General features: G+C 45.5%; 2 protein-coding genes and 2 long non-coding RNA genes across 7 annotated transcripts; 2 read left to right on the top strand and 2 right to left on the bottom strand.

The window, feature by feature from the left end:
• Nucleotides 1–6,810: 6,810 nt before the first annotated feature.
• On the top strand, nt 6,811–9,155 carry CG15711 (uncharacterized protein). Of its 2 annotated transcripts, none has more exons than NM_001299561.1 (1): nt 6,811–9,155. In NM_001299561.1, the coding sequence occupies exon 1, from the start codon at nt 8,502–8,504 to the stop codon at nt 9,060–9,062; it is 561 nt and encodes a 186-aa protein (NP_001286490.1). In that variant the 5' UTR covers nt 6,811–8,501; the 3' UTR covers nt 9,063–9,155. The 2 variants fall into 2 exon arrangements, with proteins under 2 accessions (NP_001286490.1, NP_611124.1); NM_137280.2 differs by having other exon boundaries at nt 8,399–9,155.
• A 26-nt stretch (nt 9,156–9,181) lies between these two features.
• On the bottom strand, nt 9,182–12,976 carry CG6262 (uncharacterized protein). Of its 3 annotated transcripts, none has more exons than NM_166172.3 (4): nt 12,804–12,976; nt 12,552–12,735; nt 11,183–12,482; nt 9,236–10,995 (listed from the first exon to the last, which is right to left on the bottom strand). In NM_166172.3, the coding sequence occupies exons 3-4, from the start codon at nt 12,170–12,172 to the stop codon at nt 9,382–9,384; spliced, it is 2,604 nt and encodes an 867-aa protein (NP_725574.2). In that variant the 5' UTR covers nt 12,173–12,482; nt 12,552–12,735; nt 12,804–12,976; the 3' UTR covers nt 9,236–9,381. The 3 variants fall into 3 exon arrangements, with proteins under 3 accessions (NP_725575.1, NP_725574.2, NP_611123.2); NM_137279.3 differs by having other exon boundaries at nt 11,183–12,463; NM_166173.2 differs by lacking the exons at nt 11,183–12,482; nt 12,552–12,735; nt 12,804–12,976 and having other exon boundaries at nt 9,182–11,080.
• Nucleotides 12,977–13,210: 234 nt separating this feature from the next.
• lncRNA:CR45322 (long non-coding RNA:CR45322) lies at nt 13,211–13,910 on the top strand. Its single transcript, NR_124573.1, has one exon. It is a non-coding gene; the product is annotated as a long non-coding RNA:CR45322 (long non-coding RNA).
• Nucleotides 13,911–14,224: 314 nt separating this feature from the next.
• lncRNA:CR43416 (long non-coding RNA:CR43416) lies at nt 14,225–14,969 on the bottom strand. Its single transcript, NR_048125.1, has one exon. It is a non-coding gene; the product is annotated as a long non-coding RNA:CR43416 (long non-coding RNA).
• Nucleotides 14,970–17,217: the final 2,248 nt, after the last annotated feature.

The raw sequence follows: 17,217 nt of genomic DNA, 5'->3' as shown, positions 1-17,217 counted from the left end.
GGAAAACAAATGCCAGCACAAATATATATGATAGTTTAGCAGCTATTTAATTGGTTGAAATTTGTTAGGTGTTTTTTAGTTTAGTTTAGATAATTAAATAATCTAATTAAAATGAATTCCTTAGAAATTTCATTTGTATTCTTTAACTCCAAAGCAACAGGCTTTAAGTATGCATTAAAAGTGATTCTTTATGATAATTTATATTATGCCCCCATATGAACCCAGTTACCCCACGCCTCGTTTCATTCGTTAGAGTATCCCAAACTCATCCTCCATTAGCCAGATTCCCTTCCATCACTCTTGGCTAATTGCACGCATTGCCACCACCGCCAATTTGGTCAGAGATTTGCCCCCTATACCCCCTAACCCCCCATATATCCTCCACCGATTTCCGATTTCCAGGGGCACGCGTCGAGGCGTAAACCGCGCAATGTGTTATGCATCCCTTGGGCCGACCAAGGAAACCAAAACTAAAACCAATACCTGCGGTCACCCCCCTGGACCCCATTAGCCCCTGTACCATCCGGGTTGTCTATATGGGCGAATGCGTGTGTTATTAATCCCAGGCAATCTATTAAAAATGTAAAATGCATGAAGCCCGAGACAATTGCAGTGCAGGGCGAGTGGGCCAAAGTCTGCTCACCGGGGAAATGTCTGAATGTCTGGCGCACCGCACGTAGTCTTTAAACAGGGTGGAACACTAGACTCCCAATACACTGGCGGAAACATGGAATTAAACTATCTAGAACCCATCTAATCGTAATAGGGAATCAAATTTACTTGCTATGGATTGTATTAGAAGAGTTTTCTAAAAACTTCAATAATCGAAACATTTAAATTTCAAAGATCTTTGAGTATCAAGTAGATCTACTAAAGGCAAGCAATAAGTACTAGTGTCGAACTTCCTAAATGTGGTGGCTAAACGGTTGCATAGTTTGAATTGCATGATAAGGATGGGTATTTTTTGGCAGTGCATAGATGACTTCTGGAGTTCCGGAGACGATCCGTGCGTGCTCGGTGACTGGTGACTTTCGGCGGGCGAACAGGCAAGTCAGTCGAACTGAGCAGCGTCTCCGGGTGCTGCATTATTTACGCGACGGTTCTTGTTTATTGATGTTTGTCTGTCTCGGTCGGTGGGTCGGGTGATTCTGGTGTGGTGCCACCACTATATCTTCGGTGCAGGCTGGTCTTGCTTGGCTGGGCAAAGCCCACCCCGAGCTAACGGGCTTAGCGCTACTCCAAAGGTTGCCTTCCCACCTGGACGGATCTTCGAAGGGGACGGCGTCACAGCGAGTGCTTACATATTCATGAGGGTTGCGGCAACAAAGTAGCCAAAAAACGTGGGGCAAAAGGTATGTTTTGGGGCAAAACGGAAATGTCTTAGCATGTATTGCCAAATAAAAATTGCGGTTCAAGTTCGTTGGCTGCGTTGTTGAGTCCTCTCGTTACCCTTGTTATCCCTCGGTGATGCAGCCACTCTGGGGAATTGAGCTTCTTCTTTGTTATTTTCCCTTTAGCTTTTCCCTTTTTCCTTAAACCATTTTTTTTTGTTTGGGTTTTGGTTTTGATGGCGTCGATCCGTGTACATATTTGCCAATTGCGATGCAGCAATTTCATGTTTAAATATGCCCACTTAATTGAGTTTAATTGTGTGTGCGCTAAGCAGGCGGAAATATTTTACAAAAATTACAAATGCCCGCTCGCATTAATTCTCTAGCAATCGATATCAAATAACAGGCTTACTTACGCCGCTGGTCGGCAACAAAAGGGCCGAAAAGAGCTTATTAAAATTTATACATTTAAATAGCATTTACCGCCCACCCCCAACTCATAACCCCCTGTTATCCAATTCTCGAATCCCTTGCAATTTGCTGTGGCCCAAGGCGGCATAGATGAAAGTTTCCCAACTGCCCCCTCTCACACTTACCAGCGCTTTTTGCACATACTTCAGCACTGAAATTGACAAAGGGGTAGTTGACACACACACACACGAACGCACACACACTTATGTGCTTTGCGAGGGGCGGGCTAGACAGAAAAAACAATTTCACGGTTATTCCTGGCAAATATGAAAAGTAAAATGTAATAGCCCCAACCTCTGACAAACATGACAACAACTTCAACTCTAACTTTTGTGGGTTGTGGAGTGTTCGTTGTGCCATGGGGTGGGGTTGGTCGGTAGGAAGCCACCCCCCAGCGGGATATGGCAGCATCGTAGCTTGTCAAGCGGAAACGGAAGTCAGACACTTACATATGCGCGCGTAACTTTACGCCCATCGTCGTCGATGAGTTGTTGCTGCTGATTTGCCATTTCTCGATTCTCCTTTGTGCGGATACCCTGAAGTGGAAGGGTAATCAGGATTTTGATGAAGCTATCACTGATCAGTTCTCAATCAAGTGTTATCAGCTAGAAAGCAACGCAGAATTTTAAGAACTACAATTATTTTATTCTACTTTAACTTGTAAAGCAACTAAGTTGTTTCTATCGAAATGTTTATTACGTTTTTGAACATTTCCTATACATAAAAAACTATACATTATACATCCTATACATTAAAAAACTTCCGCAAACTCAAAAATTGTATTTCAATTTCATTTTTGTTTACTTTCTTAAGTACTTCAGTTAAATTGCAACACAATTTCCAAACTCACCCAATGCTGGAACTTTGAAAGGGTATTTCCCATTAGGCATTTCCAAAAACTTATTTCTCCATTGAAATTTTTTCGATTCCGTTTTCGGTTCCCGTGGCCCAGGGCATATTTCAACAGTTGCCAGTTATGTTGCTGCTGTCATAATATTGGCATGCATATATCATTCTGACGGTCTATAAAAGTATCCACACCCCGCCAAAGGAAACCAAGGGTTGATTCCAGTTGTCGTCGCACTGTTGCACTTGTCATAGATATGCTATTTGCGGGGGGCTGGGCAAATGGGGGTTCGGTCGTTTCATTCCCGCTATTTGGAATCTAATAAGACTCGATGGACTATCGCTTATTCCGATCCTAAGTGGTTGATAATAAATTGTTAGTGAAAAATACGCACATTTCCCATTTTTGGGGTGCAAAATATGAGGGGTAGTCATCCCTTTCGCGCGTTTCGGAGTCATTCGAGGGATTAGACATTCGGGATTAGAAAGCCGACAAATCACGATGGAAATTTGGCGGGGCAGGCGTTTTATTAGGCACGTTCTCAAACCAGAGACACCTTCAAATCCACCGCAGACGTGCAGTTACCTGCAAGTCCCCGAGGTAGCGTTTTTATTAATATTTAATGCGAGTCTTGGCAACTTTCCCCTAATCCCCGCACATCAACCCTCATAAAACGCAACTTTTCGCACAACTGACAACTCAATTCAGCATCACTTGGAGCGCAAAAGCCCCCCATCCCCCAGCACGTGCCAAGTATTTTGGCCAATCTCTCAGTGTTGCCCCATCCCCTCATGCAAAATTTGCGGACTCCATTAGATGTCACTCCTCTTTGGGTTTTTACTCCAACTGCCTTGCTTATTGCGTTGACTGCATAGCTGTGTAATGAAAAATTTTCCAGCATTCGCCATGGCCACGCCCACCCCGTGCCCAAGCCCATCCCGCCCACGGGCCACAGAATTTTCGGGGGTGTCCTGCGATTCCTGCGATTTCGTGTCCTTGTGTCACCCCCAGCAGTCCGAAGGAAACTAAACATAAATCATAAATATTTTAAAGTTTCAAATTACCAGTGGCAAAAACAATCAATGCAGCCAAACCACCACCCACAGCCCCACCCACACAACCGTGTGCCCAAGGCCTTTCTAAGGGCGTTCCCCAAGCGCTGTCACACAGCTGTCAGCATTTGGCGAAAAACCCCCTTTTTTGGTGGGTGGCTTAGTGGTTGGGTGGCTTGGGAGGTTGGGCGGTGCGATGAGGTCGAGTGGTTGCGCAATCAGCGCTAATCTAATGAGTGTCACTGTTGCAAGCGCGGCAAGTGTGACTGGAACATTGTTCGCCATTGTTCAGCAGGTGTTTGGTGGCACCCAAATGGGAAAGCATTACAGTACGCACTAGTTGTTAAACATACAAAATACAAGTAAATTTAAGTATGGCATTACCATTGAAGATTTTACATTGCTAGAAAATTTCAATTCTAGTTTGGATATATTCACTTTTCAGAAATAATGTTCATCACTTGAAAAGGTTTAGTCAAATTTATAAAGAAGATAGAAGTTGAAAGAAGCTAGCTATATATTTAACTACAAATCGAAATTAACTTAAATAAAACATATTATTCATTGAAAATATGTCATGATCACCCAATTTCTGGCAGTGTACTTTGAGGCAGTTATGAATATTGCAGGATGCCGAAATGACATCTTGTAACTTCTCAAGTATGTAACGGTGCTTTTATGTGCAGTTACCGTTACCGCTGGCAACCGGGCAAGAAGAAGCAGAGCAAAAGGAGAAGAAGAAGCAGTTGGTGCTGGAGAATTCTACAGAAGAGCGGCAAAGAGACAGGCGGCTGTCGCAGCCAGCAGTCATATAAAAATAATTGTTTGCCAGCGCATTCATTACCCATGACAGCCAGCGATCCTTGCCAAGGATATTAAAAATGCAATTTCTGGCCGAAAAAAAAAAGAAAGTGGGAATGCAGAAGAAAAGTAAAAAATGAGTAAAAAATATATAAAATAAGGAATATGAGCAAGGGAAAAGTGCGTCGCCCACCGCAATTCGTGTGCATTTGCAAATTGGTTCGCCGGACGAATAAGGACAGCTCGAGTTGCAATTCCATTTAACGTCTCATCATTTGGCAACTTGGATGCGGACATCAAATTAAACGCTCGAAATGCAATAAACATTAATAAGAGCGAGAATCAAGGTGCTGCAGCCAGATCCAGATGGGCATGCCATTCGAATGGCATGGAAATGGCTCATAAACAAGTCCATCAAATAAAGTGCACACAGACGGGCCAAATTTTTTCGCCTCGCGTCGTCGTCCATCGGTGACTTTCGGCGTAAAAACCGCAGCACAATATTAACAATGACGCATGGAGCACTCACACACACACACACAGACAGACACCCACACACAAGTAAAAAAAAAAAAAAAAGACACACATGCACACGGAGCAGACTATCAAATTTTAATACGCCATCCTGGATGTGCCTTTATTTCATAAATTTTTAATGAAATTAAGCGGCAAAGCTTTTTGGGTTTTCGGGTTTTCTGCCGCTGGTGTCTGAATGTGGCCAGAGTATTTCGAAATAAATCATAAAGAGTGAAATACATAAGTAAGCCCAAACATCCAGACATCCCGACGTTCGGACAGCCAGAAATCCAGACGGACACACATTGTTTGCATACCTTTTTAAATGGTTTTTCAACTTTCGGCTCTTGTTGTGCCAACCACCCGCAACTAAAAGTGCGCCCAGTTAAATTATGAATTAAGCGGTTTTATGCGTCTATATATGTATGTGTATATATGTATGCACACAGCACACATTCAGGATTTAATCTTTTGTTTTTAATGAGAGCGACTGCAGGCGCTTGAATTTTTAAAAAGGTCAACTAGAACACAATGGGCACTTCCGGCAAATCCCACTAGAGGTGCACAAAAACTACAAATTTCACTTGGAATGTGCCTAATGTGGTTTGGACTTAACTTAAAATGCAGTTTGTTAAGAATAACAAATGATTGGAATTTTTCAGCATATTATTATGTGGTTAACTCGGTTAGTTTTTGGTTACATATATTTCATCTGGTGGCCAAGTAAATCTTGTAATGGTACTGAGGAATCAAGCTTTTACAAGTTAAGGACACATATTAACAACCCTGGATAAAAAATCCTTAGGATTAACAAAACAAAAACTTCTTCGTGTCACGACTGCCGCGATCACGACTCACGCACCCCTCTCTAGGCCGATCCCCAAATGCACCCCAAAAAGTATGCAACGCCGAGCACAAAAAGGAAAATATAAAAAATAAGACACAACCCCCCAGAAACCGGAGGACATGACTGCCATATGCGAAATCAAAAGTTGTTTATGACTCAATTTGTAGTTTTGAACATGAATTATTGCAGCTGTGTGCGAGGGGCGAACGAAAAAAAAAGACAGACTTATATATAGGGAGAGAGAGAGAGAGAGAGAGAGAGAGAGGGAAGAAAGGAACGAAAAGTAGAAAAAATCGACAAACACGAATATGTGGTGCGCACAAATTTCGGATGAGGAAAAACTAATTTCGCAAAGAGGAAATTAAATATGGCAAAGTTTGACATATGACAGATTTCTCGTTGTTGTTGCAGCTGCTCCTGCCGCTTGTTTCGATTTTATATTCATTTTAGCATGCGAATAATTGAAACATTTCTGGTGGCAAACATGCAAATTTCAATTTCAATTTGCAACCAAACAAAGACTCAACTCGGCTATCTGGATATATTCTCAGCAGGACAACTCAGGTGGATAGCACTTTTTGGCAGTTCAAAGTGAAGGTATTTTGAACTGTTGTCATCCGATATAATGCCAACTGAGCCAAAATCCCTCTCCATTTCATTTGGCTCGGGTCTCATTTCATTTCATTTCATTTCGTTTCATTTCAATTCATTTGGATTCGCATATTTTGCTTTGTGTTTCGTCTGCTCGTCTGCTGCTGGCCAATTTCGCATATTTTTACAACTTTAGCTTGCCACTTAATTTAGTCAATAACATGCAAATGATTCGCCCAGAGTCTAATTGGAAACGCAACTCAGCAGTCTGCGAAGTCGCTAGACTGCAACTTTTTCCACGGTTCTCGAGTTCTTCGTTTCTAGTCGCGGTATCCACATTAAAGGCTGCGGTGCGTCAAACTTATAATCAAGAGGGGATTTCCGCCGAAGGACTTCTGACGACTAAGGGGCCAGATGGGCGGGGATCGGGAGTCGCACTCCCGAAGACTGATGAGCTACAGCATTTCTGCATTTCATCACTGCCATTTGACTAGGGACACGGTTTGCTCACTCTGAGAATACATTAAACAAAAGTGCGCCGTACGATAGTTTTTGGTTTTATGAAGTGTATAGTTATGCATTTACTTTTCTATTATACATTTTGGTGTCCTGCCTATGATATTTTGATTTATATCAGTAATTGTCACAAATTAATTTAATTGTGGCAGATTCAACACTAACTAGTCAGTTACCTATTATCTAGACTCTAAAGGTGCGCGTTGTTTTTCTCAGTGCCTCAAGTGGCATGTGCAGGCGCTGCCAAGGATGCTCACATTCTTCATCATCAAGTGCTGCTCAGTTGCACGTCTGTGATATGACTCGGTTATTCGGTTGCGGTTACGATTCTCTCCCTGAGTTTTCACTGTTTGCCTGGCAGTCTGTCTGTCAGCCTTGGGTTTTCCTTTCGGGCGTTTCGCCTCTTATTTCCCAGCCCAGACTTAAACACACACAGATATACAGAGTGCCGCGCCACTGTTGACACTTTCCACTGACAAATGGCCATAAGTGTATAATTGGATAAGAACTCGAAAGAGAAAGGCCATATGAATCGGACATCGGGAATGGGGTATCCTCCATTGCTACTATTTAAGCTGCCAGGCGAACTCTTTTATGCAGTTCACTTCCAGTCGGCGGCCATTCAATCAAATTAGCGAGCAGTGCAATCACCGGGCGAACAAACTAATATCTGTGGCCAAAATGCTTCATGGCTGACTACTTATCGCTTAATCACATCAATGGAACCATAGGCTGCTATCGGCGCATCTGCATAAAACATTTAGCAACATCAAATCGTTACTCGCCCATCCATCCATCCATCCACACACATCAAAGCCAATCAAAATGGCATTTCAATAATATCAGAGCCGTACAATCGCGTCAACAGGGGGTTTTCCGGGATGGGTGGGAATGGTATGGCATGGCATGGTATGTCATGTCATGGTATGGGGGTTCTGTTGTAATGGAGCGCGCATATTTCGGCTCGAATCTGTGTGGGTGAGCTTATGAGTCAGTGAGCAGCTGAACGCATATGTGTGTGTGTGAATACATCAATGAATCGTTCGCCAATATTACAAGCCTGAGCACACACAGCTAGAAAGAGAGCGAGGTAGCGGAGTAGACAGAGACAGAAGCTGGCGGAAATTGTGTCAAAGGATACTTTCGCTTTCCCCCAAAATGTGTCCTTGTCCAAATGTACACACACCCATACGGTTGGGCGGGTGGGCGCGTCATAAAGATATTGACAGGCCCATAAAGATAACCGTAGTGGATTGTGAATGACATGTCATGGAAGAAATTAGGCGATGTTTCTCTGAATGATTTTGCCAAGGGAAAAATCTTATCTAATAAGAAAGGATACATATAAAGGATAGCATATAAATAGTACGACTCTTAGACGATGTACGCAACTAACTATTTAAACTGGGGCTTAAAGCAAGCCACGCTTGGCCAGTTTTGGTTTTTTGGCTATTACACACACACAAACCCGTCGACTTCGAAATTCAAAATTTGACCCCGGATTTGTTGACTCGGTGATCCTTGAATCGATGATCATGTTGGAGGCCACCTTGCAGCCAGGATATGTGCCTGTTGGCATCACGCCAATCTTGAATTGGACAGAGCCACCAAGTCTAAAGCATTGTGATGAGGATTATCTGATCGTTGTCCTGGCATTGTCCATTTGCACCCAGTTCTTGCTGATGACCTATGTGGCGTTCGCAGTCATGCAACCGTGTTCCATGCGAAGGAAGCAGTTGATTGAGGGCCAGCAAAAGACCTTCGCTAGCTTCATATTCCGAAGGTTACTCTTCCAGTTGGACGAGGCATTACACCCTTCGGTCGAGGCGGTGCGGTTAGACTCCTGCTTGAGGTCTGGTGAAAAGCTAATCCAGGCCATTCAACTGTTCCGGCGAGATGCTCTCAAGGTCCTTCAGCCAGTGCAGAATATCTCATCCGCAATGGCCAGCGATTTGTACTATGTGCTGGACGAGGAGGAGAATGAACTGAATTTCAACGGCTATGGGAGCTCTCATTCAAAGGTCGAGGTCACCGAGGAACTATTGGTGTATTTGCTATATCCGGAACGAAAAGTGTCCGAGAAGAAGTAATACGTCGGACTGGGGAACCTAAATTTTTGGCTCTACTTGATTTGTATTTTTGTATAAACTTTCCGCAAAGTCCACTAAATTCACGAATTAAGTAACTGCCTTATTGAATTTTTTTTTTTAGATAATTTTCAATATTTTAATAAAGAAAAATCGCCTTTGTCCATGCTGGTTTTAGTTTAAAAGTACTCCAAATAAAAATACTTTTTATTCAAAATCTTCAAGCTGGTGAGCCCCACAAATTTGACACACTAAAATTTAGTTTCAGTTCACTAGGCCTTCGCATGTTCTTCCAGGGCATTGATCCATAGGTGAAGTGGACCTATTCCCCATCCTCTTTTTCGTCGCAGTTGCAGCATTTCTTCTTCTTGTTGTTGGTCGGATCAGATCCACGTTTCGGAGGACACGCGTCGAAGTTGCTCGCAGGATCCGCCAGTGGGAACTGCTTGTTGAATAGAGGCTTTGGTCCGTGGCCAGCCGGAAAATCTGCGGTCACATGAGCCTTGCAAGGAGCACACTCGGCACCGGCACCGCCGGCAACCACCTTGCTGTGACCACTCTGTATACCCTTGCTGGCAAGTCCACGAAGTGGCTGACCCGCTGCTCCACAGTCGTCCTGCGGCCCCATGGTTCGATTGGTGCCTATTGTGTGTGTGGAAAGGAACGCTTCGGATGTTACGCCTCCACAATGTGGGCATATAAAGGTGGGCGGTGGTACGACTGAAGCGGCTTTGCTCTGACTCTTACCCACCGCGCAACTGCAGTCATCGGCAGGTGCAGGCTGCGGCGCTTTCGGCTGAGGAGCACATTCAGCAATGGGTGTCTGCTGTGGCTTAGCTACGGGACTGCAACCGCAGTCCTCCTGCGGAGGATCCGGGCAATCATCCCTGCCACAACCGTCGCATCCCGACTCCCTTTGTGTCGACTTGCTCTCCTGTTGATAGACGTCATCGGGGTCCTTGTCGGCCACTGGAAAATAGTGTCCAGTTAGCGCGTCGTGCCGATCCTCATCCTCGTCATCCTGGCAACCACAGCCTCCATTGGACTTCTTCAGATGCTGGGAGCAGTCCTGCGTCTGTGGCTTGGTGGTGCAATCCTGTTGCTGTTCAGATTGGAGCTGTTGCTGCTGCTTCTGGTGCTCCTGTTGCTGCTGCTGCTGCTGCCGCATGCAGTCCTGTTGCTTTTGCTGCTGTTCCATCTGCTGCTTCTGTCGTTCGTCCATGGAGCACTCGCAGTCGGGATCGGTATCCGGCACTTGCCCTTGAACGACAATTAGTCCTGCTCCTTTTTGCTGTGGTCCGGCACATGGACAATCTGGATCGTGCTGTATCCCCAGGGTTCTCTGCTGTTGCGATTGAGATTGCTGTAGTGCTTCTTTCCTAGAGCATGTACACTGGTCGTCGTCTACTTTTTGCTGAGATCTCTGCATTTGAGCTTGTGATGGCTGCTGTTTCTGGGAGCCACATATTCCACAACTCGGCGCATCCTTTGGCTGCAATTGCTGCTGGGACTTTTCCTTCGCTCCTGCGCCACATGAGCATTTGCCATCCTCTCCTGGTTGCGTCTGTGACCGTTGTTTCTGGGCAATGCCACAGGAGCAAGGAGGCTGTGTCTGCTGAGCAAAGTCACTGGTTGCAGTTGTGGCAGTCGACTTGTGCGACATGGTTCCCACCATTGAAGGAGCGCCACACACGCACCGTTTCTTGGATGGCTGATCGTCCATATTGGCCTCACTGGTAATGATGTACTGGTATTTTCCGGATGGCTTTGATCCTCTGGATTTGCTCTTGCTACCCTCGTCGCTGGTGTCGGCCAAGCTTATCTCCTTGCCGTACTTGCAGAGGAACTCGATGATCACGCCGTTTGTCCAGCCGTAACCCAGCGGAGTGTTTTCCGGCGAAGATCCTCCAGATGTGCCGAAGTCCTCGCAGTAGTACTGCAATAAGGTGGTAAAAATCGGATTAGGAAACTGCCATGTTAGTGCGAAATATTTTTTAAGGCCGATTGCTCACTGTCAGGTATTAGAACCTGTATGACAATCTAGTAAAAGTTAAACTTGATGCTTGAGGTCCTAAAATACATTATATAAAACACAACGATACCACGGATATATAGTAACTTACCTTCTCGAACATGAAGCTCTCGTACTTGTATGCCGCATAGTTGGACTTCACCCATCGATGAGCCCATCGCTTGGACATGGCTTTTGCCGGCGGAGTGCCCAGATTCTCAAGTCCCTCGATGATCAGGAACATCATGGGCGGAAAGACATTGGGGTGATCCCAATTCTGGCCCGACTCCTTATTCATCGTGTACGGCACACCACCATACTGCGCATCCAAATCATTGGTCTTGATGTACTGCATCACCCCCTTGGACACCTTCTCAGTGTCCACCAAGGGAAAGGCCCTGGCCCACAGCGGAGCAAAGTTGGTGCAGCAGAAGTAGTTGCGTGGCTTGTTGTTCACCAGATCGTAGTCCAGCCAAATGCCGGCTTGGGCATTCCATAAATTATCCCGAATGGCTTTTACTAGGACACATGCTCTATCCTGATACTCATCGGCTTTTTTCGTATTGCCCGCTTTGCGATTAAACTCGGCCAGGATCTTGCCACTCCGGAAAACAATGCAGTTCAGCTCCACGGGCACAATGGCAGATGTTTTGATGTCTCGAAAGGATCCTTTATTGGAACCATCGACGGTCACATACCAGCGTGAACTGAAGTTCGTACCCGATTCAGCAGCCGACTTGAGTTCGGTGTACATAACCTCTCGGACCACAGGACTCTTGATGCTTGCCACACACTCCAGATCTTCTCGATAGGCCTCGGGCCTGGGTCCTGCCGAGGAATCCCGATACTGATACATGGTCCTGCCCTTCACCTGCACCGAGTGCTTGCTGATGAAGGTATCGTATTCGGTTTCCAGCAGCGGCAAAGCTTCAATGGCGTACTGCTCGTCCTTGGTCACCTCCACATATGCCTTTACCATCATGATCAAGAGTGGAGGGTTCGATCGACCCGAGCAGTATATCCGGCCACAACCAGGCACAAAGCCGTACTGCTGAACCAATTCCAAATAGTTATCGATCATGCCCCGGGCTGTTTGATGCATGCCACATTGCAGCAAGCCGCGAATGATCCAAAACGATTCCCAGTAGCGGTACTCGCGGCAATTTGAGGAGGGAACAATGAAAGGATTCGGTACGTAGATAATGGAATACTGATCGGGGTTCTCCTTGACTTCATCCTTAATCCGCCGCCCCAACTCCTTCCAAAGTCCATTGACATCCGAACCGAACTGCTTTATTTCCGGGTCAGAGATCCTGGCAAGAAACGAAGGCTGTGCTTTCCAATCCGGCGGTGTCCAGTGTTCCAGCTCCGAGCCAGGATCATTGAAGTGCTTCTGCAGTAAGAAAATATTTCTAAAATTATACCTACTTTATAGTGAAATTTCTTTGGGTTTTTCTTAGAGTTTTTTTTTCACATTTTACCTCGACAAACATTTGCAGGAACCTTAGAGATCCATCGTTTCTGCGGCAATTGGTGAACATATCGAAGTCGGCCAAAGTTTGGGCAGGTGTAAAAATGCAGCTCATGTCCACAAAGTGTTTGCAGTCGGGAAACATTTTCGATCTCTGGACAGCATCCAGCAAGGGACCCTCGCAGAAAACACCTCTATCTCAGGCGGAATATAACCAATCAGTCGGAACTTCAAGTTCGAGGACCTTTCTTCCACGACTCACCTGTTTTCTCCGCCCAGGACCTCTGCACCGCAGCGGCACTTATTCGCCATCTTCAACGAGTTGTTGCCTTTTTTGTATAGCGAAGTTCAGGCTGAGTGACTGATAACCGGTCCAAATTCGGGTTTCAGCCTAGATGTGAATCCCAGGCGACTGGGTTTTTTGGGGCATAAATCAAAAAACCGAGCAGCAGCAGCCTCTGTTATATTGACCATTAAAGCAAATTTGTCGACATTTGCCATTAAGAGTCAACAATGCTCGGCCATAAATCAGCGTAAATAGACAGGAAGCGCCTGCGAATCCTCAGCACTCCTTCCAGGGCCACACATTTATTTTAAATTACCATAAATGCCCCTGACCGAAAACGAAACCAAAACAAGAGCAGCGTGGCGAACTTTGCCTAAAAGCTATTGGCCCCTGTGTCCATTTGTAATTTCCAGACAATTTATCAAACCAGCAAAAGCAGTGAAAGCAGCAAAGGAACAGCAAAAGCAAGGGGATGCCAAGTGCCGAAGGCCAGAAGTCGGAATGGAAATGGCGCAGAAAATGCGCTTCAAGTGGCCATGGCCATGACCATCGACTGGATGGATAGATGGAATGGAAAGCCGGGGGTGGCGGCGAGTTCAAATAAAGTAAAAATTCTTCGATTCGTGTACAATCAAATTGGGATGGTGGAAAATGGGATAGTGGACAATCAGCCGCGGGACGGATACTTCATAAATTTCTTCGACCGATCCACTTTAATGCAAGTTTTTGGCATCGGCATCTGTGTGGAAACTTCTTCAAGTACGAGAATTCGAAGGAGTACGGAAATTAGCCTTGTCGCAATCGCATTCTCTGTCGTCTGCAAAGTTTCAATTGAATTTTCGTCCGGCATAAAAATGCAGCAACTTGAACTTTTCGCCGTGTACGAGAAGCGATCATCAACCAAGTAATTAATTTTGCATATGTGAAAGTGCAGCCAAAGAGGATGGGCATGGATGGAAGTCCTGACACTTGTCGCTACCCCTTGACCCCTCGGGAATGTGATCAACTTAACGAGGTGCCGCCAGTGAGGAGTCATGGAGCCAGTGCACCGATAAAAAAGTTAATAAACCTAACAGCACGATTAATTCCAAGTAATATTTTAACAATACTTAAGCAGAGGAGAGGTTATAAGAAGCTCCCAAATGCAATCCATTCTCTTCAAGAACACAAGCTACTGATATTCAATTGCCTATAATGAGCATCTTCTTTTTCGCTCAGTGTAGCTGCACGCTTATCATCATCGTCATCCGCATTCGCAGCTAATTGAGTATTCTTCCCTTAAGTGGACACAGCCGCCGCTGGCGCCTTTCAGCCTCATTTGCAGGCACGCACATAAATCAATAAGTTGCATTCGGCCTTAAATTAATTAAAAGGAAAATTCGCAAAGAGCAGTTGGTGTAGTTTTCCGAGTTTACTTTACTTCCGGCTGGCAAATACAGTTGCAGTCTGTGCTTAAACACTCCGCCATCTGACAGCAATCAATCAAAAATTTCACTGGCCTTAGCGCGACGGGTGGCGCCGGATGTATCACGTCCCAGCACCACACAACCAGCAACCACCCACTGACCACCCAGCGCCCCCCACTTCCAACTTCGAAGGAGCAGGAGCAGGAGCATGATAAATTGTCAACACGCTGACGTTTGTCTGCAGCGATTTAAAAACTACTTAAAATGTAAATGTTGTTTCCCTGTTGCTCTGCTGCTGTGTTTGGGTTTTATGCACACGTCGCGCAGCGTAGACTGCGAAAATCATGTTGTTGACTTTGAAAAAATATGTGTAAAAATGCGCTATTGTAAATAACAGGAGCATAAGCCCCCGGGGTGAGCCAGAATGCGGATAGGGGCGCCCGGCGAAGTGCCTCCAACTTGACTGACTGTCTGAGCGAGAGTGATGACATGGCAATGTCAACGTTAGCTGGGGCAGCAACATCGGTGGCAACATTCGTTCGCTGCCACGAACCACGCATATAGCGACTCCATGAAGATGCCACGCCTCTGTGATTGCATTTTTACACTTGTCATGGCGATTTGGACCTGTGTTGCCTTTGCTTTGTCAGCTCTAGTGTTTGCAGCTTACACTGTGCAACACACAAGCAGCAGCCGCAGCAACATCCTGCTGTCTCCTGCTTCGCTTCCACTTTGGGACTGCTGCCACCCAAATAAGTTATAAATTCAGCTGTCAAGTATTTTGACAATTGATTAATTGAAATCGACTTGGAAAGTTACTACAGTTGATAAGCAGGCGCATACACACTCGCATTCGCCCGCCGCCGAAGGAAACGGAAGTGGGCTGTCAATCACTCCGCTCATCCCGCAGCCAGCAACAACCATGGATCATTTGTTGATGAGCTAAACTTTGACCCGGTCAGAGATCAAACAAAAGGGGCTAGGGACTACGGGGCAAGCCGCAGACGCTCAAATTAAGCAAGAGTCTAGTTAAACAGGAAAGTTTTGCACCACACCACCCACGATAGACATCTCCGGCTGCCCTTCGAGTTGACAACCTAAATTGTTAGTTGGCTGATAAGCCGCCAGTCGACTGCCGACTGCCCCGCCCCCCATTCGCCGGAGTGGGCGTATATAACATTTTTATTTATATCACTATTTTTTATTTACTGGGTCGGGGGGTGGAACCAAAACCGAACGGAACACGCGCCACATGCCAACGACAAACAAATAAATAAAATTCCTCTTTCGGTATGAATGCCACCCCGCCGCTGTAACCAACGTTTTTTTTTTTTTTCGAGGGGTCAACACTGAAGAGAAGTGTGTGTGTTTTACAAGTCTATTAACTTGTGGCGCTTATCTAATGCTGACAGCAAGTTTTTCACTTTGCCAAAGTTTTGCCCCGGAAAACGCAACTTCCCCTTCGGTTGCGGGGAGTGGGAAAATTGTGGGAGGGACTGGAGGAGTTTCGGGGCAGCTCCGATGTCAATAATTTGTTGATCATTTTTCTTTTTAGCCCATGCATAATATATGGCCGGCATTTGTAGATGACCACAAACATCTCTTCACTGCACTGCGCGGAAAATTATCGAAGAAACATTTGGATAAGGATATTAAAAGATAGAAAACAAATTTTGAAATTTTCACATAAAATTTTTTTTTTCAAAATGTAACAATATAACTACAAATTCTATTTACTTCAAGTCTTTTTAAGCTTAATCCTATTTATAAACACCACGCGCGTATTTTTCTTTGTAGACAACTTAGAAACCTCTATTCTCCAGCGGCGAAAGGAAAAGTGCCAGACTGTCGGAGGTAAACTTTTGCTTGGGAAAACTCTTGATTTCCTTGGCCATAAGGACAGGGAATTGGTCAAGCTAGTGGCTGCTTCATTAAATGCGACGCCAAAAAGTTGCATCCGTGGAGCTGTTGGAAATATTTATGAACTGTTCGACTGCTGCCGGTGGCATATATATACTATATGGTATGCGCAGTGAAGCATGGTTCTGGCCAAGTTCGAGTGTCACACCCCACCTGGCCACCTTTTTTCAATAAACGTTAAGCATTACGGTTATTAGTTTCTGGACGGGCACATAAAAACTTCAAGTCGAGTCGAGAGGAGTCACCAGACACGAGACTCTGTTGCCCGGCGAACGGGGACAACAACTTTGTGTTGCTTCTTTGCCGATGCTATCGACTTATGCTGTTGCTGTTGCAGTTGCCACTCTGTAGCAGCAACATGTTGCAGATGGCGATAGGGGCTGCGTTGACTAGTTGACTATGCTGCCATTCTGGAAATGGCTGAATGGGACCTATGGAAATTACGGAAACCGTGATACTTCCAAGTGCATTACATGCAAAGTCCTTGCGGCAGTGACAACAGCAGCAGGAGCAGCAGTTGCAACAGCAGTACAACAGCAACTTATTAACGCGCAATCTGAGCTCTGCAATTGACCGCAATGGAATGGGGCGGGGTGCTCTTTGGGGGCCAGTAGAGGATTCTGAAGCAGCGGCGATGACGGCCACGACGACAGACGGAAGCGGAAACGGCAAATAAACGCACGAGCGCTGACGTGCGGGCACCAGCGTGTCAGCGTCCGTGTCTTTGTGTTGCCGCTGCATGTACGTGTGTGTGTATTTGCTGCACTTGTTTGCATGCAACGTGGCAACATGGCAACGACAATGGCAGGAACAACAGCAACAACAGCAAAAGCAACAGCAGCAGCAGCAGCAACGGGCATTTATCTGGCTGCCCAGACCTGCCACGCCCCTCGTAATACATTGCGGTCGGGATGTTGCATGTTTGTGGGCGCTCGCCTGCGTTTGTATTTTTTTAATACCCATGCATTTATAAGCTGTAGGGCATGCCCTTTTTATAAATGCTGAAATTTAAAAAGTAAATAGAAAACTTATCAATCATCTGATAACATTTTGTTACTCATTGG

This window comes from Drosophila melanogaster, chromosome 2R (genome assembly GCF_000001215.4).
Source record: "Drosophila melanogaster chromosome 2R".
Taxonomy (NCBI): domain Eukaryota; kingdom Metazoa; phylum Arthropoda; class Insecta; order Diptera; family Drosophilidae; genus Drosophila; species Drosophila melanogaster.
This window is presented reverse-complemented; position numbering and strand designations above follow the sequence as displayed.